The sequence below is a fragment of the Populus alba genome, chromosome 18 (genome assembly GCF_005239225.2).
Source record: "Populus alba chromosome 18, ASM523922v2, whole genome shotgun sequence".
NCBI lineage: Eukaryota > Viridiplantae > Streptophyta > Magnoliopsida > Malpighiales > Salicaceae > Populus > Populus alba.
In genome coordinates, this window is record NC_133301.1 from 13,024,806 (window position 1) to 13,048,791 (window position 23,986).

Here is a 23,986-nt window from a genome sequence, read left to right on the forward strand (position 1 = left end):
ATTTAAAACACAAAATTTTCCATTCAACGATGCTCCCAAACACATCCGAAAGAGAAGGTATGCTTCAGCTGGGTGCCATCTGAATCAACAGACTGAGTATATGAAGAACAGAGCTATGCCATTACGCATCTATAATTGAACCAAGGAATTCACTATATGTTGTGATGGCAGCATAAAAGAAGAAACACTTGCAGAAAGGAAAGAACACGATGGTTCAGTGAGATAAGGGAGAGAGATTTCCTCCAAAGACATGGATGAAAAGGACACCCACCGACCGTGTGGTCTCGAGGGCTGTGGCGAACACATCTTTTAAGGAAAAGAAATGCTCACTCGATTGAATGAATTGGATTCCCATTATGAGCAGTCAAAAGAGCAGGGAGGAGCTCACGCTTTGATTTGACTTCTTAATGCAACAAGATTATAAGATAAATACTGCCATAAATATCCTTCTTTAGGGGAAATTGAGCCCCTCCTCCTCTTCTTCCTCACAGGAGCACGCTTCAAGAAAAGCAGAAAAGACCATTTGGAATCTTGAACAAATTACCTGTAACGGAAGAAACTATGGACAGGTTTGACATTCTATAGTGGCCAAATATGGAAAGAGTGAAACATATAGTAAGATATAATTGAGAAAATAATATAGCTTAAGGCTTATGCTCTTGAAAACAAAGCAGCTTTCACAATTTTTTAGATTTTTAACATGTTCAGTTGATGGGAATGATGTAACCTGTAAATCTTATTTTTTTTCTTTTATTTTTAAGGTTATGTTGTTTTATTAAAAATAATAAAAAAAGGCTGAGCTATTGATAGGGGGATAGATAAGACCAAGCACGAAGAGATGCCCGTTAAAAAATCTAGAAAACCAGAACCATGTTAATATGAAGTTTGAAGTTGTTTTAATTTTAGATTTTAATTACTTATTTTTAATTGGTATTTAGAATAAATTCTATTAATTTAGTAAATTTTAATTAGAAATTCTCTCATAAAAGATTTAAAATTAATATATACACAGGTATCTAACTTGTTTTGTAAAAAAAAATTATTATTAAAACTTTCAATAATAAAATACTTGAGAATTTTCTCTACAACTTGTATCCTTAAAGTTTAAGAATTCAAATTTTTAATCACTATACACCACCATGTACGCAGTCTTACGATCTATGTTATTTTTAACAATCTGTAACAATGCATCGCAATCTTATGAACCATGTTATTTTTAAGAACATAAATTGGTAGCTGTGTTATTTTACTGAATATATATATTTTTGAATGATTGGCATGTGGTGGTTTTTTTTTTTTTTTATAAAAACAAACTCAAAAAATAAAAAAAAAGGCTGGTGCAGAAACTAATGAACAAAACATTCTACAAGCAGAAAACGTCAATCAATCATAAAGCTTGGCATGCATTTGGAAATAAAGTATTAAATATAGGTGGGTGGAGTTGGTATAGTGATTGGAGAAAAGACACTCCTTTGATTCACATCAGTTCAACAATTCTTTCCTCTTACTGTTTTTGTTTGATATAGCACTGTAAAGCATGAAATCTGCTTCGACCAATTATGGATTAACAGTGTCTAGTGTTCAAGTAATTAACGGCTGGTGAGGTTTTGAGCATGCCCTACATTTTGATGTGAAAGAAGAATTGAGGACTTCAACACATAACCTAAACCACACGGTCCATACCTAACGAAGTCGAACCATGATGCAATGAACACCACAAGCAACAAAAGAAAACAACCAGTCCATTCTTGTTTGGTTACACAAATTCCTGTTTTCTTTACCTTGGCAAAGCAAGAACCATGAGTTGCAAATAGCTTAGATGTTTTTTTAAAAAATAGCATTCTGACAAATTTAGAGCTGAATAATTTGGATACAAGATGGTATCTACCAGCACACTTACCCAGTTTGCTGATACTCGAACACTAGTTTTCCAATCCGACAATCGAATGATCGATTCCGTAAAAGGCTGAGCATCAACTCAAGTTTAATTCTCCTTGTAAATCCTACCAAACCAAACTTATGTGGGATCTTTTACACCTGATCAATCTTCAACTGCGCTTATAGCTCACCATGTAGAAACCCATTTATCCATCTGTCCATGTGAATACATCTAAACAAAGCACTATAATATGTCTGTTGCGATCATTTACCAGATCATAGATATCAGAGCGAGCGAAGCCCCAAAAACAACAGCATCGATCGCTGGAATACGATGAATGGAGAATGTTGACAATTGAAAAACTTAAACCTCCAAAGGTACAGCTGTGTCAATCCTTAGACGATTTAGCCGGACGGTCCCGAGAATATACTCAGGCAGATCTGCCTCCTCTTTTGCCTGGGAAAACAGCTAGATTCGATCAGGTTGATTATCACGTGCATGTACTCAGGAGTCAGGATCATGCGAGTTGGATTAAGTTAACAATTCAGAAATCATACATGAAGATTCACTTAGATTATGTCAGCACAGGATTACCATTAGTGACATTATAACTATAACATACGCAACTATGCTGGACACAACTATGGTCATTTAATGTTGCACATTGCATCCCTAGTACTCTTTCAAATAAATCATAAATAGAACTAAAATAACCAGCAACAGATGAACCACAATCACTGCACAAGGAGAAGGAATATCAAAAGGATTATCAATATGGCTGTATAACAAAGCCCAAAGTGAGTAGTTAACATTTGAAAAGAAAGGAAAAAAAACTGGGTTTACACATGTTTATCATAAGTCCCATGTTTTCAGCCATTAGATCCCAGGACTTGTCTCAGACCATGAGCTCTATAACTAGCATCGTTACAAGTGTCCAACAAGGTGACTGATCTGTCAGTTGGCAGGGAGTACAATCATAAAGAGAAATTGGAGCCAGCCTAAGTTTTGGTTGGGCCAATCCACAAGGTACTTTAACTTAAACAAATCTATTTTCCTTTTTATCATGGAGGCCATTTAGGTTGCTAGTGCAATAATCTCTAGGTGTAAATGTAAAGGTCAACCCACAGTTGGGAACAAAATGCAATAAGTCATAGTTTATGACCTTATAACCATTACCAACCTCAAGCGCTGTAAGCCTACAGAAGAAGTACAATAGCTAGGAAAGACTGCGCTATGAATAGAAAAGGAAGGGTGATTTAACAGCGGTCCAAACCTCTATCAAAATTGCAAGTTCAACAACTAAGCTTGTGACATATCCAAGGACAAGGCCAATGACCCCTCTTGCCACAGATGATGAGCCAATATCAACAGCAATCTACAAAACAGAAGTTTTAGCATAAAAACAGTAAGTTAAAGGAACAACAGGAGAAAAGCATTATGGCATGCAACAAATATGCTTATGCTTGCCTATCCATCCAAAATAAGAAAAATGAATCGGAATGAATGTTCTAATTATCTGATTAAATAATCAAATAAGCCCAAGAAACTCACAACCGAACCATATTACTTGCTAGTAAAATCAGTATATATGCATTTTTTCCCCAAGTACAAGAACATACATATGTGAAACAAACCAAAATTTTTTCCAAAACATGAACAAGGATACCATGTTAATTATCTACCCACAATCTGGTTACCAGAAACACAACCAAAGAAAAGCGTTTTAGTTTAATTCATTATATATCCTGCATGATCTCAAGTAAAGTGTCTACTGCATCTGATGCAGTAAAAGTTTGAGAAAATATTACCTCTAGAAAATTATCTTGTCTGAGGTACTTGCAGGTTACTGCTTTCCCCAATAGGCAAGCTTTTGTTCCAACTGCGCGCTTGACCATCCAATATCCCTATTAATTTCAAAGAGCAATGAGCTGCCTCCACATATTAAAGGCAAACACAGGGAAAAAGCCACCAATGTTAGTAATAATCTTAATGGGATGGAATACCTCAACGATGCTAGGAATTAATTTGAATCTTGAATCCCGAAACAGGTCTGTCCCATCAACAAATTTTCCCAACAAAGAACTTTTGTTTATTGGCCTGTCTGCAGCATAGTAGAGAACCAAACTGTAGTTTGGTTTTGATGGAATCTGAAACAGAAAAAAGAAATGACCACATGCTTTTTTTGAAAGATGATGTACCTTCTAAAATCAGAGAATATCTTAAAATACTAAAAGTTAAAGATGGTCAATGACATTCATCAAGCCTAATAAATCCAAAATCATCTTCATCCTCTAAAGCATAGAGGCTACATACGATTAGGCATATTCCAGTCTCTATTTTTCTTGATCAGCATTTCAGTCTTTTTATAATGACCTATAATAACTTGTAAAGCTATAATACCTAAAATAAAAGGCTGTGTTCTTTGCAGGCTTTGTCTCCAACTGAAACTATGGTGCAGAATGAAAATTAGGGAGAAGAATTCATATAGTCAACACAGTTCCAGATTAGGGTAGAGTTAAAGAGTATTTTGTATAGAATGAAAATTAGCAAAATGGAGATTGGAATGCATGCATTTGGAAATTCACACCATATTTATAAACCCAGAGGCAACTATGAATTTTTATATAATATATGTAACTAATGTGAAACTTGCATGTGGCAGGCATTGTAAAAATGGTTTATCACAGATAAAACATTAACTTCTAACTTCCAAGTTCTTGACACTTTAAAACATATCAAATTGAATGAGATTGGAATGCATTCTTTTGCATACCTGGAGATTGATGACCAGAATGAAGGGGAGCTTTTTTCCAGCTTCAGTCTGAAATTGAAAAGGTGCAATCATTGGATAAATGGCCACTCAAATTACAAAGAACTATATATCTTTTTAAGAGCAGAACCACACCTCCTTTTCAGATAAAGGTGAGGTATTATTAATAGAAGAAAGTTAACACACACTGTAACAAGACAAGTCATCATCCATGGTGGAAAAAAAGAGTAGAAAACCAAGAGATTATTTGATTCCAGCAGAAATCAAGCAATGAAATCTAAAAGCTTAGATATGAAGTTACTATAGCTTTTCAGAGACAGCTTGAAACTGTCCACTAAGATATGAATAATCACATAACAAAGAGTTGCAAGATTGTTCTAGCTAAATACGGGCTTGATCTGAAAAAATGTACTCTAAAATAATTTTAAAGAGTAGACTGTTCTTAGACCATGGTAAATATGAAAATTTCAAATCTACAAATATATTTTTCAAGCATTTCAACTTCCTAATCAAATTTCATAGCTTCAAGGGAGGGAGCTATTAAATAGGCATATATCAGACTATCAAGCAAAACAGGGTTCCCAATCAGAATTTATAGCTATTAAGTACATATTAGTCCATATATGAAAGTGAGAAGGATTAGTTTTCACATTTTTTTCCTAACTATATCAGTTAAGAGAAACCAAAAATTAAACCTACAGTACCTGTACCAGACACCTGGGATGAAGTGAAATCCCATCTATGGCCTTGTCAACCTTGAACCAGTCAACTGAAATGAGCTTGAGAAGGGGATCTCCTCCCATTACCTGCAAAAAGGTTATGCATGACATTTTGATCCAGGTAAACAATAGTGTTTCTAATAAATCAGTATTTAATATTCAAAACAGAATGTGATGGTCTTCATCATCAACTCAATTACTAATCCATAAACTATCAGTCTCATTAAATGAGACAACACAACCTCCAACATGCATTTAAATGCAAAACATGCAGCACAAACACGCATAGCAAATAAGCAATCCCTTTCATTTTGACATTATAATATGATAAATAAGATATTATTAACAATGTACTGAAAAGAAAGAAGAACCCACCTTAGAGCTATCTTTTAGATAAGTCTTTCCTCTAACCATAAATCCTGTGCTGCTTGGAGAAGTCCAACAGTTTGAATCATTTTCATCCTTTCCTTTGTTGAGAGAACCATGAAATTGGCTTGGATCAATATTGATCGGAGCTATACATGGATCCAAGTCCTTACTTGCATCTAGATCTGCATTTGAAATAGAGCAATACTGAGACTATACAGCAAAAGGGAAAAAGACACAAGTTGTCAGTTAAGACTTGGCACTTACTGAAGCACAGACAAAAGTATGATCCTAAGCACTATTTCCTTTTTCCATTTTCTCCTCATTTAAGTCAACTACATTGGAAATAAGGCAGTCGGTATATACAATTTTATCACCAAAAGTAAAGCTTTACTTGTATACCAAGAAGGCAAAATATCTACTATTATTGGGAACGGAGATAATTTTCAAGCCACCAAAAGAGTAACACCAATGCGAAAGAAATAGCAACAAAGGACCAGTAAGGTTATTATCATCCAGAAGAGAAAGGACCTGGAGCTCGCTTCAATGTCAAGCCTGCGATGGCCCATGAAACATTCCTCAGTTTAACTTTCACTACCTGCCATAAGACAGATGTCTTTCAGCTCAAGAGTTCTTTAGAATTTCGATTGCTATCTATAAGACAGTTGGGTTCAACTATAAACTATAAATGAGACATCAAAAGTACTCTAAAATAACCTTGACTTTTTCATGGTCATCATCACTCTCTTCTTCTTCTTCTTCTGATGATGATGATGATGAAGAGTCATCAGCCATTGCATCATAAAACTCATCTTGCACTTCAGATTCCTCATATTCACTGCTAGAGATGGCACCATCAGAAATTCTAGAATTGATGACTGTTGTGGAATGTTCAAATTTGAATGCTGGATTTGCTGCTATATATTCTTTCAGACCTGATTGACAATGAACCAAGAGTATTTAACCACCAGTATGATTAAGATAACAGAGAGAATTACAGCAGCCTAATTTCATAGGATTTACTTTTAATATTGTTTGGAAGAACATGACATTTCTTGAAATTTCAATGTCTCACATACCATACCTGGGTTTTCATAATAAAATTTCATCTTTGCTTATATTGAACAATAAAATAATTTTATTTTATAGGTAACACTTCTCCTAGTCTCAAAGGAATAATCTGTATGATGAGAACGAATTGTCACATTTGATTTTCAGCAAGAAACAGTTTGGCAGTTGTGCCATAGTATCAACAAATCAATCCACTAATTCCAAGTAAACCCTTTCAAAATTAGACAAAACCACACATTGCCAATCATTTCACTGCTAGGTAGGATGCTATTTTATGAAATAATTGGGATAAAAAATTACCTAGGTTCTAAAAGCTATTCAATTAAACAGGCAGGATTCTGGATGCACAAAGAGCATATTTAGAAGGAGAGGAGAAAGGCTTGCAAAGAAGGATAAGGTATAAACACTTAGGGAGACGAGATAACATCACAAAAATGTTAGTTGCCAACAACAAAGTGATTCCTTAACTTGATCAATGACCAATTTATAGAAGTTATGGTCCAAACATAAATAAGTAAATAATAGACATGTGAAGATGCAACGACCCTTGTTAGTTCTTGCCAAACTTGTAGTCTAGAGACCAGAGAAGTTGGTTTCTCAGTTGATCAAGAATCGTATCATGGGTTGGAGTTCCGATGACAGAACTTCCTGAAATCTCTCAGACCTCACTAGGCTGAGGCAATATATGTTAGATGGCCTAAAAGGAAGACTTTTTATCACAGCGTGTACCAGACAAGGAAAGGATCAAAACCAAACCTTCCACTTGAGATAATAATGCAAAAGAAATAGTCTTCTCAAACTTTGAGCCACGACTTTTCTTCCATCTGCACCATCCTGCTTCTTGTATCTCTAACATTTGCATCACAAGACATCTTGCTGTATTTGACTCCATGGGTGTATTTAAATCTCTAATCTCCCATGTAGAAGCTACAACTCATGAATAATACAGATCAACAGAAAACAGCAAATCAATGAAGGCAGTTGATAGTTTTTCATTTATTATTGCAGATGATCAGCTTGCATGTGAAACTGAAACCTAACACAAAACAATCAGAGATGACCAGAAAAAAGAAGCTTCATTATCTGCATGGATATAGAAATGCACCAAGATAATATAAATAGCAAGCAAGCAAGGCAACTGAATTATTTGACGTTCACAACAAGGTCCGATAATGTAATCCAAAGATTTAAATTTTGAACAGAGAGGAATAATGGAACGGTATATCCTTGCATCAACACAAATATATTTAATTGAAGCTAGAGAGATACACCTGCTTCATTTAACTTTTAAATATTTAGATCCCATCCCCTGCTGAATACATCATAGTAAACCCAATTTACTGTCTAGTTCCTTGATAATGGTAATATTTGTGAACCAATAATCAGTTCCAAATGGTTCAGATATTATGAAAATATAGCATTTTAAAAGATGAATCCACTTACGGTTGATTTTCTCCCGCTGATATCCAGATCTTGGAGGTCGCTCCTTATGCACAGCAGGAAGCTGCAAAATTGCTTCAGAAATAAACAGAAATATGTCAGCCAACAGCAGGGGTGGCAAGTGAAATTGATTTAATGAACTATAGAAGAAAGTTAAAAAAAAAAATCAAAGAAAGAATCTAACTATAGATTCTCAGAAAAGATAATGGCATGATTCACATTATATTGGACTATTGACCATTCTTCAAGCAGGTACCATAATGTTTAGTGGTAATTCAACAAGCATATTAACTTGTGATGATGTTAAATTAATCCAACAAATATAGGCCAAGTATGACTCATATTGTCTCAGACTTGAAAAGCAACTTGATCTATGCATGCAGCCAATGATCTAAGCATCATTATGCCTCTTCTTCTAACATGGCAGTGCAGTAGTAACAAATTTTGGCACAGAGAGAGAATGCAGGGTGCAGATCAGGAGATTTAGTTCTCCTAGATGTAGAAGGGGCAGTCCCAGACATTACCAGATAAAGGGAGGGTTTAGTTCACCTGGTCTAAAAACTTTGTGGCATATCACATAGCATTGCACCAAATGACAAGCAACTGTAAATCAGTTAATTATATTTGCTTACTGTATGTTCCGTCTTGTCCATGAAACCATTGCCTAGAGAAGACAAAATCTCTATTTGATTTCCACCTGTGGAACAGGTTGTCTAACAAGTAAGTTCTTAGTGATGAAATAAGAAGCATGATGCAGTTAAAACTAACTTCTATTGCAGCCACTCTTACTTTAATTACTAGTGCCTCATGAATCATGATGTTAAATAATAATAATAATAAGGAAAAATCACTACGAGTGCAAGATTTAAAAGTCAATTGTGTACAAGAAGCTTAAGAAAACTATGATATGCAAAGCACAGCAATGGCATGGTTGGTTGAAGTACAAATAATTACTTATAAAGGTGGCATAGTTGTTGTTTCAAAGTTTAACATGTGTCCAATCCAGTTGCACTTTATGGTTTAAATTTGGTTGAGATCACATATGCTTAAAATATAGAACTATATGCTTGTCCTGCAGCAACATGTGCAATGATGATGATGATAAAATAGCACACACAAGTTTCTCGGTATAACAACATGTGCAATGTGCGAGTTTAAGTATTTAAGCCATTTAGTTTCTATTTCCAGCTCCATTCATTTACTAGGAAGGGTTTAGTTAGCCAGTTAAATCCAGACTGCAATGGAAACAAGGACGAAAAAATAGAAATAGACCATGGTATTTAATTTCTAATCATTGTGGAAAGATTACATGCACACTCGAAGAAGAAAATAATGGGAGAAAAAATATTTTCTTTCAGAGGCAGGGTCTTTTTAGCAGCAAACCAGCCACCAAAAAAAGACTTTATACATTTTGCAAAATGCACTAACAATCCAGCCTAAAGACATTACCGGGAAAGATAATTGGAATCACATGTCCCATAGACAACATCATAGTGTCCATCATAAGAATCTAACAGCTCCAAGTTGCCAGTCAACATATCCCACCTGTAATGAATTATTAGAGAGAAATTTAATGATCCTTTAACACAGCTCTAGAGGATAAATCAAGAAACTTACTCATATCTCTGATGTCGGTCAAGGTTCAAAATCACTTCAAAAACAGTATCAGCACTGGCCTCAATCACACTAACAGCCTTCACAAGAACACCTTTACCATTCTACAAACACTACCAATGTATCAGAGCAGATTAGGACTAGAGGCTTTTTATTTGGTTCATTGATAACATGAAGAGCAACAAAGACAAATTACAGACATAGACACCTAAGTCAGATACATACAAATTCAATCACCCACAACAGCAAACTTCACATCTTCCATCTTAATTTTCACAATCTAACCATGAATGTCAATTTTTCATGTTATTACAGAAGAGAGAGAGAGGGATCACAATGACGATTGTTTTCCAGGATAATTCTCCATAAGAATTCAAGAAAACATTTTCCGATCAAGGCTAACAGATACAGTAAGAAACATAAACCTTGGAATCGGACACATCCTCAAAGATTCGAACACCTGAAACCACAGCAATAGGAAGTATTTAGAAATGAAAATCAACGTATAGTTAACAAATTTCATGTCAAACCTGTAAAACCTATTCTATCATGCTCTGCTCAATATTTGAAATATACTAAAGTATATATTTGTGTACTAAATGCCAATACAATGATTCTGTTGCATGTTTTAGCAGGCCCAGTAACCATCAACTGTTGAGAGATTGCAATCACAAGCTACATGTTTATAAGTTGTGAGAATGCCCAAAGCATAGATAATTTACATTTTCTTTCCCCTGCTCATTTAGTCTATCAGTACTAGTAGCATTCTATTCTTATCAATAGTATGGATCATCCACATTGAAAATATACCTATGAGGGCAATAGTAAATTGAACACAGATCTGATCCCTGCCTTATCTTTTGTGGTTCTTCTGTAGAAGCTCAGAGGTTTCAATAGAGTTATATTAGCCATTCCCAAGAAAGCAACCCATTGATATTTTTCTCCCAAGGCCAGCAAAAATGCCATGATAATTTTAAACAAACTATACAGTAAGTGTCCATTTTTCTCCAGAATTAATCCAAAAAAGTTAAAGACAAATAAAAAATCCTAACCACATATATAAACTGTACCATCTCATCAATGGCATATAAGAAATATGAATCTGGGATACAAAATGAAGGATTTGGGATATCCATACACTAATAGAGATATTTATGAGTAGTCAGTTCATGAAGAATATGAAATGATATATTTAGAAAAAAGAACATGTGAATGGTCAAAGTCTCTAGAGAAAATGAGAAAGAAAGGCTTTGGGGAGGACCATCTACAAAGCAATGACTATCACTTGGAAACAAGAACATGAAAATTGCATAATAGAAAGGTACCATTAGCTGTACGAACACATTTCCATTGATGAAAGTCGATTGCATCTCCAACCTCACCCTCAGAGTACCTATCAGGCCTAACCTTAGTAGCCACATTTGAGGATTGCCGAATAAGTGTTTCTGGACCTGTCAATAACAAAAGACAGACAGAACTAGCAAATTAATTTTTTTTTTTTTAAAAAACTAAAGATTATTCCATACCAGTAAGTATTTCTATAGCACACATATTGATAGGTTACTTGGTATAAAATATAAAATTGGCATCAAGAGTTGAAGCAATTTGACAAAAATTCATCAATATTTTATTTTGTAAAAATTACTCTTACAGTCAAATTTATTCAATATTTGTCAACACCAAATAGAAGGATATAAAACATTCACTTAGCATGTTTAACGGGTATACATTTCATCCAATATTAAACTTTCCCAATTTCTTATAACGAAGATAAATATTTAAATTAAGTTGTTATAGGATTTACCAAGAAAGGATTATAACAAAAGGAACACACACAACATGGCTATCACAAAGACAAATCATATAATGATCAATGCAACAAATGTTATAATCTTCCTGTATGTTAAGAAATGCAAGCAGACATCATCACATCCAAGAAATTGTTTTCCTGGTTTATTTTACTAACTTTTTTTTTTTTTAATTTTCCATTGCTAGGATAAATGGGTCTTCACCAAAAAATAAATCCTCTAATTTTAATTTTTTTAGTGGACATGGGTAGCAATGGCTGGTTTGAGCTCATTAAGCTCACTGCAATTTTGCTCATTTCTTGCTGAACATCATGATAAATTTATGTACGAGTTGAAATTTCTATGATGGAACATATCTATCATGCACATGAGCACCAAAAAATCCCACCATAACCTTTGTACTATAGACAGTTCTATGTCAGATCCATACCATCACAAACACATAACATCCCAAAAGTTGCCACACTCTTGTATAGAAGTCAACTCCAGATGTGGCCAAAAAAACATTACTTTGAAAATTGAAATACATGAACACTTGGAAGTCCTGCAAAGCCTATGTCATGCAGTAATCCATGACAAGATATGCACACTTTACTAAGATATGCACTCTTAACTTTGATTATTCATGTCTAGGACAAGAAAAATGTATAAAACAATTGGAAAAATCTCCAATGCCTAATGAGTTGCAACAGTTTTGCTAATGAGTAGTGAGAGTAACACCTTACCTTGCCCTATTCTTATTAACTTTTTCAATCCATAAGCATATCTCCTCACTCTAGGTCGATGTCCTTCAAGATTGATAATCCTTGCAAAACAAAAGAGAAGAGATTTCAAACAATAATAATTCATCCAGAATACCAGACAATAAAATCCTGCAGTGAACCAAGCAAAAATTAAGAATAGAAATTAACAATAAAAAACAAAAGCATTGCCAATATGATTCCACAGATTTAGAGTGACACCCAAGAAAACCTATGCCTCTTTTGACTACCTGCATTAATTATAAGCTATCCTAGAGTTGTGTTATAGACCTGGCTACAAGTGATTAGTCCCCCTAGTTTTCATATAAAATTGGCAAGAATTTAAACACCTGTCTTCTTTAGAAGTGAATAGACCATCAACCAGCAAAACCAACTGTCCCCACTGTTTGTACTTTATCTTCATTATATACTTGTTGCAAGAATACAGGACACGATAACATCACACATCTACAAACAAAATAATGAAATAGGAAATGATAACTTTTTTCAGGAATAAACATAACATTAAACTAAAGGAGAATCCAGCAGTACAAGAGATGAAGCAGAATAGGGGACATCTTCCACCCAAATTCTCCGAGGAATACTAGCATTGGCCCACTGTCCTGGGAAATGATAACTTTTCCTGGCTATATGTTTGTTGCTCTGATGATTCATGATTTCATGTGGAAATGATAACTTTACATATAAATACTAGCTAATAATAATATGTGCTTGAGCCTCTCTAAACACTTATTTTAAGGAATAATAACTTGTCAATCTCGCATCTACAACCATTTGGGGGATTTTTGAATTGGTCACCTAGACCCAAATATCAACATACAGCAAGAGTAACTGAGACCAGAAACCATTGTCGATCAAACTATGGGTATCACATTTACATTTCTTGAGAAATCAGCAAATTAGGATTATCTGGCTGCAAAAAGAGTGTCTTTTTAATTCATTATTGTGAAAAATTACTAGCTATAAGTAGAGCCAGGATTCAACTAGCTGTAAATGTGGGGAGATTACAGACTCCAATGAGTGTATATATGCATATATACAAGAATAGCTTTTTTCCCATCAAGCAATCAGATTCCTCCATTTCTCGCTTAATTTGGTTGTTAAATCCTCTATGATTATCCAAGCAAAACCAATTGGTGAAGAGACTCATCCAAAGATAATTATTTAAACAAGATGATCCATAAGTAGGAAGCATACTCTGTCTCCATGTTCAGCTTGTCTCTGGCACTAAGTCCTCTTGCAAGTTCAAATTCAGCCTGCCAAAAGAATATTATGATGGTCCAAACAAGAGAAGAATTTGATGAATCTAACATTACTTACACAAAGTACCAATTTTTTTCAAAACAAAAACAATAAGTTCCACTTTCAAGACAAGGACCAAGTATTTCTTTTGAGTTGTCAGAAAGGAAACCAAACATAACAAATTGAATAAAATACCATAACACAATATAATAAATAATGCAGTTATAATTGTTTCTGCCATGATGATTTTATATGTGAAACTACCTCTGATATTCTATATAAAATTAACACAGGTGACAGGACCAATTATTCACCACGTTCAAGTCTAATTCCCTGTACCTGTTGCTTCCCCTGATCAAATGCTTCCATCCATTGTTTAACCTCTCCAGCTGTAGCACAAGCAATCTTGAAGCACAAACAAGCAATTAGTTGCAAGTCTTTCTGGCATATAAAGGAAAGCGTAACTAAGAATTATTTGAAAATAAAACTAATTTGCTTTATTAAAAAAACCAGCAAATGAAAGGGCCCACCAGGTTAGCACAAGCCAAATGCAGATTCCAAATAACATCTCAAGAGCACATGATTTTAAAGATTACACCCTGGGATGTAACAGTAGCATTGTGTGTGACAATGAGTGCATCCCACGTGCAGGCATGCATCAGGTAACATACTCGAGACAGGCATTTGTGCATATAATTATGAAAGACATTTTCAGCTTATAAAGCTATCTTTCTGGAACTTAATAATCCGTTTTTCCTTCCAAACTCACTCAATATTTATTGCATAAAGAAGAATGTTTTGCATGTAAGTAAAAGATGAGAGCTAATAAATACATGTCAGTGAACCCCTGGAATGTGTTGCCTTTCTGGAAAATTCTACATAATGCTCTTGTATGAATGCCAATTAGATAAAGGCTCAAAAAGGAATATTCTTCATAATAAATTTCCAATTCTAGTTATTTTTCAGAATTTTGCAATGATGGTTTCTTAGAGTGTGCAATCACAGGTTCTACTAGTGGAAGCTATTAGAGTATACTCTATTCTTTAAGACAAATAAAATTTTGAATTGGGTTTAAGAATTATTGATGATCTCAGCTTCTAAGGAATTTCAAAGAGCAAGTTTTAGGTTATTGTCAGAACTTAAAAACTTGGAGGCTGCTTTTCTTAACAACCAGGTCGGGTAAGATGGCTTAATAGAACATAAGAGGTCTGAAGTTGAATAAAGACAAATGTCTGCTAAATAGCAATTGACAACACAGTGGATGTAGTGTTGGTGAATTGAGGTTTGATTAGTTTGCATCACTGACAGCTTTAGAAAGTCTTAACAGCCAGAAACCTGCCTTTAATGTGAAATAGGGAACACAAAGCAGTGGAGTCTACTGGGTTGTAAAACAGATGGAAGTGTTGGCTTGGAATCATTAATTAAATTGTACAATATAATCATTATTTTTAGGATCCATTTTTTAAGATCCAGACAATTAAAAAAGATACAGGTAGAAGATGGCATGCCTAAAGAGAGGCTATCCATTGTTTATTTGCTTAGCATTGAGAAAATGGAGAAAGAAACTAACATGTGAACTGGCACAAATGCCACTTTATTTGATATTTCTTTCATGCAGGCCAACTATAAATTCTGTATGGTAAGTTATCACAACGAGCAGACACAAGACAATCAATCATCACAAAAAATAAAATAAAGCACATAATCGACAGATAAATGAATATGTTCAGTGCATAGTATGGATTCTAAAACGCCAACAATCTTTACCACTTCACATTGAAATATCGAACTCATCTTGAAATTGCACCAATAATTTGCAAACTATAGATGAAAACTGTAACTTACTTCTCCTTTTTTTGTCTCATCCAATTGATTGTAAAACCGTAAAACATAAAAATCCTACATTCAAGGAAAAAAAGAGTTAGCCTAGATTATTTTCTCACTCTTATGACTGGACATGATTCAAAGGCTATTCAAGAAAGAGGAGAATGGCTAAACCAACAGAGGAAGCGTAAAAAAAATGACGGCTTATAGTATGAAGAACCAAAAAGACATTTAATACGTCTAAGTACTCATGACATATAGATTGACAAGGTTCTTACCCCATGATTGAGTTTTCGACGCCCTAGCTCCTCCACCTTAAGTGTAGGCCCTATCACACCCTTCCTGATATGTTTCTGGACGAAAAAAAAAGTCAAGTCAGAATTAAGTACAAATCAAATTGAACACCTGAAATCACATAGTTAAATTGATTGTGCACTTTAAAAACTTGCTGATGCACAAATCTGTTGTGTATAAAATGAGCTTGTTGTGCGCCATAATAAACCAAGATGGGAAGCTTAAAATTACATGATCTCAGTTTTCTCTTTTTCTCCCCTTCGATGGAAGAAGAAGGGTCATTTACAAAAACAAGGAACAAAATAAAAACAGGAAATATAACCATAGATTAGCAGGTGAATTTTATAATTATTTTTCAGTAAGAGGCTGTTACTGCAAGAAATAATACACAATCGGAAACAAATTCTCCTCCTAAAGAATCCCAGAAAAAGAAGGAAACGGTATAAAGAAAATGGAAAAAGGTTACAAAGGCCAAAAGATAACAATAACCAAAGCGCTACGCGGCTGAAGAGGCAGAACCCTACATCCTTGCCTAAACTAGGTGCTGTGCAAACCGCAAGAAAGAAATTTTCGAACAAGACAACAAATTCAGACCAAATAAATCAGCTTCATTAACTACATTTCTAATGCACCTGGAAAGCGCATTTTGATTTCCTACTTTGATCTCTATTTTTGAGTTTCTTATCAGAAGACATAGGTGGACAGGATCAAAATATGCATCCAGCCAAGGGTCTTACTCACCAGGTTAAACCATTTTACCTCACACTGCCAATCTAATCCACGAAAAAAAAAAAAACAAAGAGAAAAATTCCCACTTCAGAACACGTTTTGAGAATTTTTCACGACAAAGAAATGTGCGTTCGCACCCTAACATCACATTTTTATAGGTTTTGCCGGTTTGGTGGGAAATTTAGACACGCTACATAAAACCTCACTGAAAGTTCTTAAAATTCCACTAACCTTCCCATTTTTCAATGCAAAACCACATCTACAACAACAAATCTCATCGCAGGTGCAATTCCAACATTTATAAACCTCAAAGCCTCCAACAACCCCACGACAGCACTCAGATCAACCTAGCAAAATTATCAAAACCTATATTCAACTCTCCACCCAGTAGCCACAACACTTCCCACCTCTCTCAGTCCAATGTTCCATCAACCCATTTCAACCCTTTGTTTACCCACAAAATCCTACAACTTGTGTTTTACCTTCATTCAAATCAACACCTGCAGATATTATCAAATAACTCTTTTCTCGCAACCATAACTGCTCAAAATAACAAACCTTCTCCAATACAAATCAGTTCCATTTTTTTTTTAACTTCAATCCATAAAAAAAAATATAACATAAAAAAAGAATCAGATTAACATCACACACAAAAAAAGCAGCGTTTACTTTCTTGATCCTTGAGCCAAAACAAAAGGCAGCAAAAAACAATAAAGAAAAAAGGCAGGCAAAGAAGAAAGCATACGATGCCAGGATGATCCTGAGGATCACGCTTGTACATCTGAACATATTTTCCTTTAATAAACAAGAATCTCAAATGACAATACTGACGCCCTATCGAGTTCGTCCCCAAATGATAAACCCAGCCAGAATACACATAAATCGCCCTCTCTTCTCCTCCGCCACCACTACCACTGCCGCCGCCGCCGCCTCCACCACCACCACTGCCGCCGCCGCCGCCGCCACCACTGGCGCCACTGCTCTCCCCGCTTCCACTACTTCCATCTGAACCACCTTCTCTCTCCACTATCCTCACCTTCACCTTCGTCGTTTTCGTCGTCGTTGATTCCATCGCTTTTCACTGTCTTCTTTGATCAATCAGGTTTTAATTTGAATGTAGCAGAAATCCGTTCTGTGTGTGATGAGCGTATTTATTTATGAGGAGGTTAAAGGCGTTAGGATTTTCCTTCCTCGTCTCCACTCCTCGTCTCCACCTCCTTCCCCACAGATTTCTGAAATATGACGTCGTTATTAGTTCATTTTTCCAAGATGGACATTTGGTTTGGGAAAACTACCAGATCAGTCCTCAAATTATATAGATGTTTTCAACTTGATGATCTAAAAATTACTCAATTCAACTTATTTTTCCAAAAAATAATGTGTAATCCTATAGTTTTTTTTTTTTTTTTAATAATTGAGTTGAATAAGTTTTTAATTTGGTTTTGTACATCACCAAGTTTCCGGTCCAAATAAAATGACTCAATCATTTTAATTTCAGATTGAAAAAATAATATAGATGTATGGATTTTATTTTATTTTTTTAATAAATAGAATAAAACTATGAATTGGATGTTTATATTAAGATATTTCAAAATCAATATAAAATAAAGGATCCGTGTAAAATTAATTATAATTTTAAATTTTGTTGTCTCAAAATTTTAAAACGAGAGATGTTAATTCTCTAGTTTTGATTTTGATGATGAGAAATAGCATTACTTGTAATTTTAAACTTTTGAAGATTCAATTGAGATTGTACATGTAATTGGGGGACTGATTTGTAGATTCCCAGCTAGAGGCCCTGGTGGGGCACAATATTTAGGCGTATGTACGGCTTAGACGTTGCCAGGTGGATGTTTGTTGGGATAAGAAAGGCGGGGGAAAACTAATTGGTGACACGGAACGTTTTGATTGATTTGGATGCATGTGCTGCTCCGTGTGCATCGTTGCCACCTGTACAGGGGGGGGGTAAGATTTTTTGGTGACTAGTGGTCTCCCCTAAAAAAGAAGGGTCAATGACAGAGCTGCCCGTCTCAAATGACGGAGTAGCTAAATTATGTGATCATGCAAGGATATTGATTCGGCCAGCAGTTATAGCTCTGGCATCCATTATGACACGGTCGCCGTGCAATTTGAATGATTGGGTATGGACCAGATGTGAAATGAGACAACATTTTGAATGATTTCTTAGAGATTAAGCATGAGACGGCACATGACGACCATTCAAGAAGAAAGATCCCTCGAGGGCAGTGTAGGAAGCTGAGAAAGACTAGAGATTTCAAACCATTCATAAATATTAACACACCCATGATTTATTGGTGCCCACAACTCAGTGTTACCAGACACGGCATAAAGGGTCTCCGTCAGATTCTCACTGGTTTCTTTGACTTTCGTCTGTCGGCAAAAACAATGAGAAATATCAAGATTTGATGTTTAAAGACATTGGAAAACTTTGAGCTGGGAACATTAGAAAATTTATTATTCAATGGACAAATGCACGATGCAGATGAAATTAAACCGAACTGGTGACATCTTCATCTTCAATGACATTAATCTATTGGCAACCAAAATGTTGAGGTAGGCCCATCTCCCGCGCTCAAGCTCAAACAAGTAGCACAATAATAACTTTTATCAATATATATATTCACTCCCACAACGCATACATATGAAAAATTGGAGGTCATGCCGATAAAATCCTAATCTTAGAACGACACCAGTTATGAAATCCATTACTTGTGATTATTGGTTGAAGTCGTCGTCGTCGTCATCATGGCTGCTGTCTTCGTAATCATCACTGTTGTCGTTGTCAAAAATGCTGTCCCGAGGGAATTCACTGAAATCAAAATCGCCATCTTCATCATCTTCATCCATGAATTCTAGCCCAAATTTTATGTCCCGGTGTTTAACAAGAAGCCAACGCAGCAGGCGATCCTCCTTGTTCAGGTAATGCAGCTCCTTGTTGATGTTAGGTGTGGCCATCATTGTTATTTGCATCAGTTGGCCCTAACCAAATATAATAGTCAAATCAACACATAAAAATGTCCAGTGAAAGTGAAATCAGAATGATGCTCGTGTTGGGAGTCAGGAATGATGTAGGAGCAATTATTATATTTCTGCTAGGGCAAGAATTTTCCACGGAGTTCATCTAACCTGAACCATCCCACTATTAATAATCCCAATAGAGCATCAAATTCTGATTCAGGGAAAGAGTTTATTAAAGTCAGCTCTGATCGCCTCTACATGCAAGAAACCTGAGACATAATATTCATTCATAATAAAGCTCTTATGAAGGGGTGTCCACATTAATTCCTTGGAACTTAACATGAAACTCAACTCAACTGAAAGGACCCAACAAAATTAGTTTGACTTGACAAGACAATGATAGCCACGCTAGCAGACATTGGATATGAGTACAGATAGAGAAATTTTCAATTTCAAGACACCAATTTAAAAAATACATAATGGATAAGAGAGTGGTTTTATCAAAATCCTCTTTTTCCCTATTTATGAAATTCCAAGTTATCATCACAGTTCCTTCTCCAAAAAAAGTTTCTTATCACTATCATTGGATAATCTTTTATCATCTCAAAGTATATTTTTTGGCTGGTAACAGCAAGACATGGGATAAAATCTGCATGTGTACCTACTCTAATCCCATAGTCACCGTAACTACAAAGACATAAGACCAGTGTCAAAAACCACCCACTCATCCAGCATATCTTCCTCCAGTAAAATTTGCATGTTATAGTTGGTCATCCTTGATGTGAAATTTCCATGGAAATGATTTAATAAATGAGGCAGTGAGGAACTCTAAACAAAGTAGTAAACATCCATCCATCACCACTAAACAAAAGGTTTTAAAAATTTATTAAACCACCCTGCAGCCATTTCAAGATTTTAGTTTTACTCTGATATTGTATGACACTAAGTCAAAACCCCTAAACTGGAAGAATCCCAAGATAAAAAGTTTATAATAGAGAACTTGCAATCAACATAATGCATCAAAAGACTTGCCATTTTTTTTTTTAAAAGAACACAGATTCATGATACTGACAGAAGAAACCAAAAGGATTCAGATTTCAGAGGATGGTGAGCTAGTCTTACAACATAATAAGAAGCATTGCTGAGTTATACCAAATTCCACAGCAGCAGCATATTCACCTGATAATGTCTACCATCGAGCTTCTTAATACCATACCCCAGTTGAACAGTGCCAAATGACTTTATATCAGTGACAACACCATTTCTACTATAAACATGCTTGCCTACTCGAGCAACCAAGTCCATCAATGCTTCCTTTCGTACATGAGGTTTCAACATAAGCATACAGTCATAAAGAGGCATCTTCACTCTTTCTTATCTTCCTCAATCCAAGCTAGTTTACCAAACTGCTGAAGTAGAGTCATCCATTAGAATAAACAAAAATTTTTATACAATCAGGTCTCTCTAAACATCAATTCTAATGCCTCAATCAAGCATATTAAAATCAATAGCTATAAATAAGACAAATAAACAAATTTCAAAGCAAAACCCAGTACACCATTATCATATTTACTGCAACATCAGCCAATAAAGAAAGAATTTAGTTTTTAAGGAAGAAAAACGAAACTCTCAAAACCCTTACGGCCATTTTCTGATATACAAAAAAACAGTATTTGCATAAATTTCAAAAAAGTGTAGGGCACCATCCATCTTGCACTGCTGAAACTACTACATGAAGAGCTGGTTTGTGCCCCTAGTTTTACTATATGCTGCTGTATTAACTTACTGACTGGCAATACTAGAGCCAACCAGCTCGGCCAGCTGCAATAAAAACATTTTATAACACTCTTTAATGTATCGCCAGTCCAAAGCTTTGGACCTAACTGAGACATTTCATCGAACACCAATTGCTCATTTCTGCTACCAGCAAAAACAAAAACATAATTCATTGCACCATTTTATAAAACAACTAAAGGGTAGGATTAGTCATGTCATCAGGAAGAAAAATAAGATTAATCATGTCAGAACATCAAGATGAAAAAAATAAAAAATAAAAAATAAAAAATTCTGTTCTTTTTGTAGGTGTAGTGAATCTTGAGAAACAACAATGGAGATGCAGATTTATTTTTCTTGTTTTACTTTTACAGAGAAAATGAAAAGGATAACTGCGATAACAACTAAAACATTGTTACTGATTGATAAGAAGAGAGAGAACCTGGTGGCGGCGGGTTCTTGACTCACTGGAGCGCTTGGGATTTGGAAACACTAGCTAAACCCTTCTTCGCTCTGCTTCTGGGTTTTGCTTTGGACTGTTTTCTTTTTGGGACCAGAAACGACTATATAGAGCATAAGATCACAAGGCCAGGCCCAAGGAAATACATGGGGCCCAAATGCGAGCCGACTAATTAAAAATCTAATAATTTATACTCCACATAAATATATTTAAATATATATATATATATAAAGAGTAAAATGCCTCATCCAAATAATCCATGGATCATCTCCAAATAATTGAATCTCAATCTTTTGTGTCTTTTAATAAAATAATATTTTGTTTTAACTTAGCTAAAACCATGCATAACTCAGTTTTACTATTTATAAATAGTATTCCTATTATAGTATTATACATAAATTGGTTTTAGTTTTAGTATCGATGAATAATATTAGTTACTATTCATTCAAAAATGGTATTAATCAAGTTTCACATTTAATTTACCATTTCATGAGTAGTACTAATAACTAATAGCTTGTAAATAACAGGAAGTGTAAGTGATGATAAACTTAACAGTTAGCCAATCTCTTAATTGTAAGTACACCCATTTTTTTATAGGTCCCGTGACCACGTGTCTCCAAGTCCTTATGACTAAATTTCTCCAGGTTTATATAACCACTATCTCCAAGTCCTTGTAAGCATTGTCTCCAAGTCCGCGTGACTATATTTTTCCAGGTCCTTATGACCAATATCTCAAGATCTCTACGACTAACTATCTTCATGTCCTTGTTACCATTCTCTCTGGAAATATTATGTATATTTCTCCATCAAACATTTATGAAAATCTCTCAACAAGCAAGCATTCAAAGGCATGCTTATACAAGTGACACTTTTATGCCATCATAGCCATAAAGGTAAACTTTTACACTGTAAGTATTTTCTTTCCCTCTTCAGCTAGTAAAAGTCTTCCAAACATGTATGTTTACAAGATTTTAATTGACAAGTGATAACACAACTAAAAACAAAACAAAAGGAGAGAAGAAGAAGAAGAAGCTTAGTTGGGCCAAGTTCGATCTCTTCATTTTCTTTATCATCCCTTAACTCAGTATGATCTCATTTACTATTTATGAATAACATTTATTATTTGTAATAGTATTTACCAAGCAAAACTCATTCAAAATGAGTCTTAGACTCAATCTCATGATAGTTTAGGCCAAGCTCCACCACTTTCTCTTTAATCATTTAGCTCCATATAGAGTGTGTTTGGCATTGCGGTAGCTGTTGTGGTTGTGGTTTAAAAAAAGTTGTTTTATAAAAAGTACTTTTAGTTGAGTTTGGTTTGAAAAAATAGGTGTTTGGTTAAAACTGTGGTTGAAATTGAAGTTGAAGAAAAAGTAGTTTAATGTGTTTGGTTAAAAATAATTTTAAAATTGAGGTTATAAAATAATTTTAAAAATATATATTAGTACTTATGATTTTTAATTTAAATATTGTAGATTTAACTATTGCTATTTTATCATGAAATAAATCATACTTTATATAAAATATTTTTTATTATTCCATAAAACCATTTATAATTTCATTACATACGAAATACATCAAACAAAAACTATATTTTTTATAATATTTTTAGCATGTAATAAAATTAGATAAAATATTATCAGGTATAAATTTCACTCTAAACTAATTTATTTTTTTAAAATGTTAAAAAAAATAACACACTAAAAAAAATAACACACACTTATATAATAATAATAATAAAAAAAAAAAAAAAAAAAAGGAAGAAGAAAAAGACGCAGGCAAGTGAACAGTGCAAGAGAATTGCACTGTTCACTGGTTTTGAGTGAACAGTGCAGCTCTCCTGCACTGTTTACATGAACAGTATACACTATATACTGGTCATGCTAATTGCACTGTTCATTGAACAGTGCAATTAACATGTACAGTAAAAAAAAACATAAAATTCCTGCTTTCCGTTTCCTGCGTTAAAAACGCAAAATTCAAGTGGAGCCCAGTGAACAGTAAAGTGTTTTTTTCTTTAACTAAACGGCTGCGCGCTGAGTTTTCTATGAAACGTAGCCGCAGCCGCAGAGCCAAACGGGCTCATAGTCTCCTTATTATTCATGAATAATATATATTATGTAAAGCTTGTTTAGAACAAGTTTCATCTTTTATTCTCTCTCTTTTTTTCCTCAATCCTCCTCATCTCTTTTTAGTAGGGGAGAGAGAATATGGCGAGGAGATTCATTTGTGGTGAGGATATTCATTAGAAATGAAT

General features: G+C 34.7%; 2 protein-coding genes across 5 annotated transcripts; both read right to left on the minus strand.

Moving 5' to 3' along the window:
- Nucleotides 1-1,722: 1,722 nt before the first annotated feature.
- On the minus strand, nt 1,723-17,752 carry LOC118034315 (protein ENHANCED DISEASE RESISTANCE 2). 2 transcript variants are annotated; one of them, XM_073406407.1, is made up of 22 exons: nt 17,263-17,750; nt 15,773-15,847; nt 15,516-15,569; nt 14,010-14,075; nt 13,626-13,684; nt 12,393-12,472; nt 11,185-11,310; nt 10,285-10,319; nt 9,863-9,963; nt 9,695-9,790; nt 8,878-8,942; nt 8,249-8,320; nt 7,562-7,732; nt 6,452-6,669; nt 6,266-6,332; nt 5,744-5,919; nt 5,354-5,455; nt 4,653-4,700; nt 3,883-4,026; nt 3,688-3,783; nt 3,153-3,254; nt 1,723-2,335 (listed from the first exon to the last, which is right to left on the minus strand). In XM_073406407.1, the coding sequence occupies exons 1-22, from the start codon at nt 17,587-17,589 to the stop codon at nt 2,243-2,245; spliced, it is 2,373 nt and encodes a 790-aa protein (XP_073262508.1). In that variant the 5' UTR covers nt 17,590-17,750; the 3' UTR covers nt 1,723-2,242. The 2 variants fall into 2 exon arrangements, 1 of the variants encoding a protein (XP_073262508.1); XR_012168711.1 differs by lacking the exons at nt 1,723-2,335; nt 3,153-3,254 and adding an exon at nt 4,280-4,320 and having other exon boundaries at nt 17,263-17,752.
- A 1,044-nt stretch (nt 17,753-18,796) lies between these two features.
- On the minus strand, nt 18,797-21,821 carry LOC118034314 (uncharacterized). 3 transcript variants are annotated; one of them, XM_073406408.1, is made up of 4 exons: nt 21,712-21,821; nt 20,676-20,902; nt 19,248-19,517; nt 18,797-18,908 (listed from the first exon to the last, which is right to left on the minus strand). In XM_073406408.1, exons 2-3 carry the CDS (start codon nt 20,856-20,858, stop codon nt 19,254-19,256), a joined length of 447 nt encoding a protein of 148 aa, XP_073262509.1. In that variant the 5' UTR covers nt 20,859-20,902; nt 21,712-21,821; the 3' UTR covers nt 18,797-18,908; nt 19,248-19,253. The 3 variants fall into 3 exon arrangements, with proteins under 3 accessions (XP_073262509.1, XP_034895457.1, XP_034895458.1); XM_035039566.2 differs by lacking the exon at nt 18,797-18,908 and having other exon boundaries at nt 19,126-19,517; XM_035039567.2 differs by lacking the exon at nt 18,797-18,908 and having other exon boundaries at nt 19,126-19,517; nt 20,676-20,905; nt 21,712-21,805.
- Nucleotides 21,822-23,986: the final 2,165 nt, after the last annotated feature.

Bases quoted from the DNA above. Each gene is read 5' to 3' on its own strand.
- LOC118034314 (XM_073406408.1), bottom strand. From the start codon at position 20,858: ATGCCTCTTTATGACTGTATGCTTATGTTGAAACCTCATGTACGAAAG. The intron at 19,518-20,675 runs GTGAATATGCTG...ATATTTGGTTAG, and splicing joins TCGATGGTAGACATTATCAG to GGCCAACTGATGCAAATAAC.
- LOC118034315 (XM_073406407.1), bottom strand. From the start codon at position 17,589: ATGGAATCAACGACGACGAAAACGACGAAGGTGAAGGTGAGGATAGTG. The intron at 12,473-13,625 runs GTATGCTTCCTA...TTGTTTTGCAAG, and splicing joins AAGCTGAACATGGAGACAGA to GATTATCAATCTTGAAGGAC. The intron at 5,920-6,265 runs GTCCTTTCTCTT...TTTCAAATGCAG, and splicing joins GACATTGAAGCGAGCTCCAG to ATCTAGATGCAAGTAAGGAC.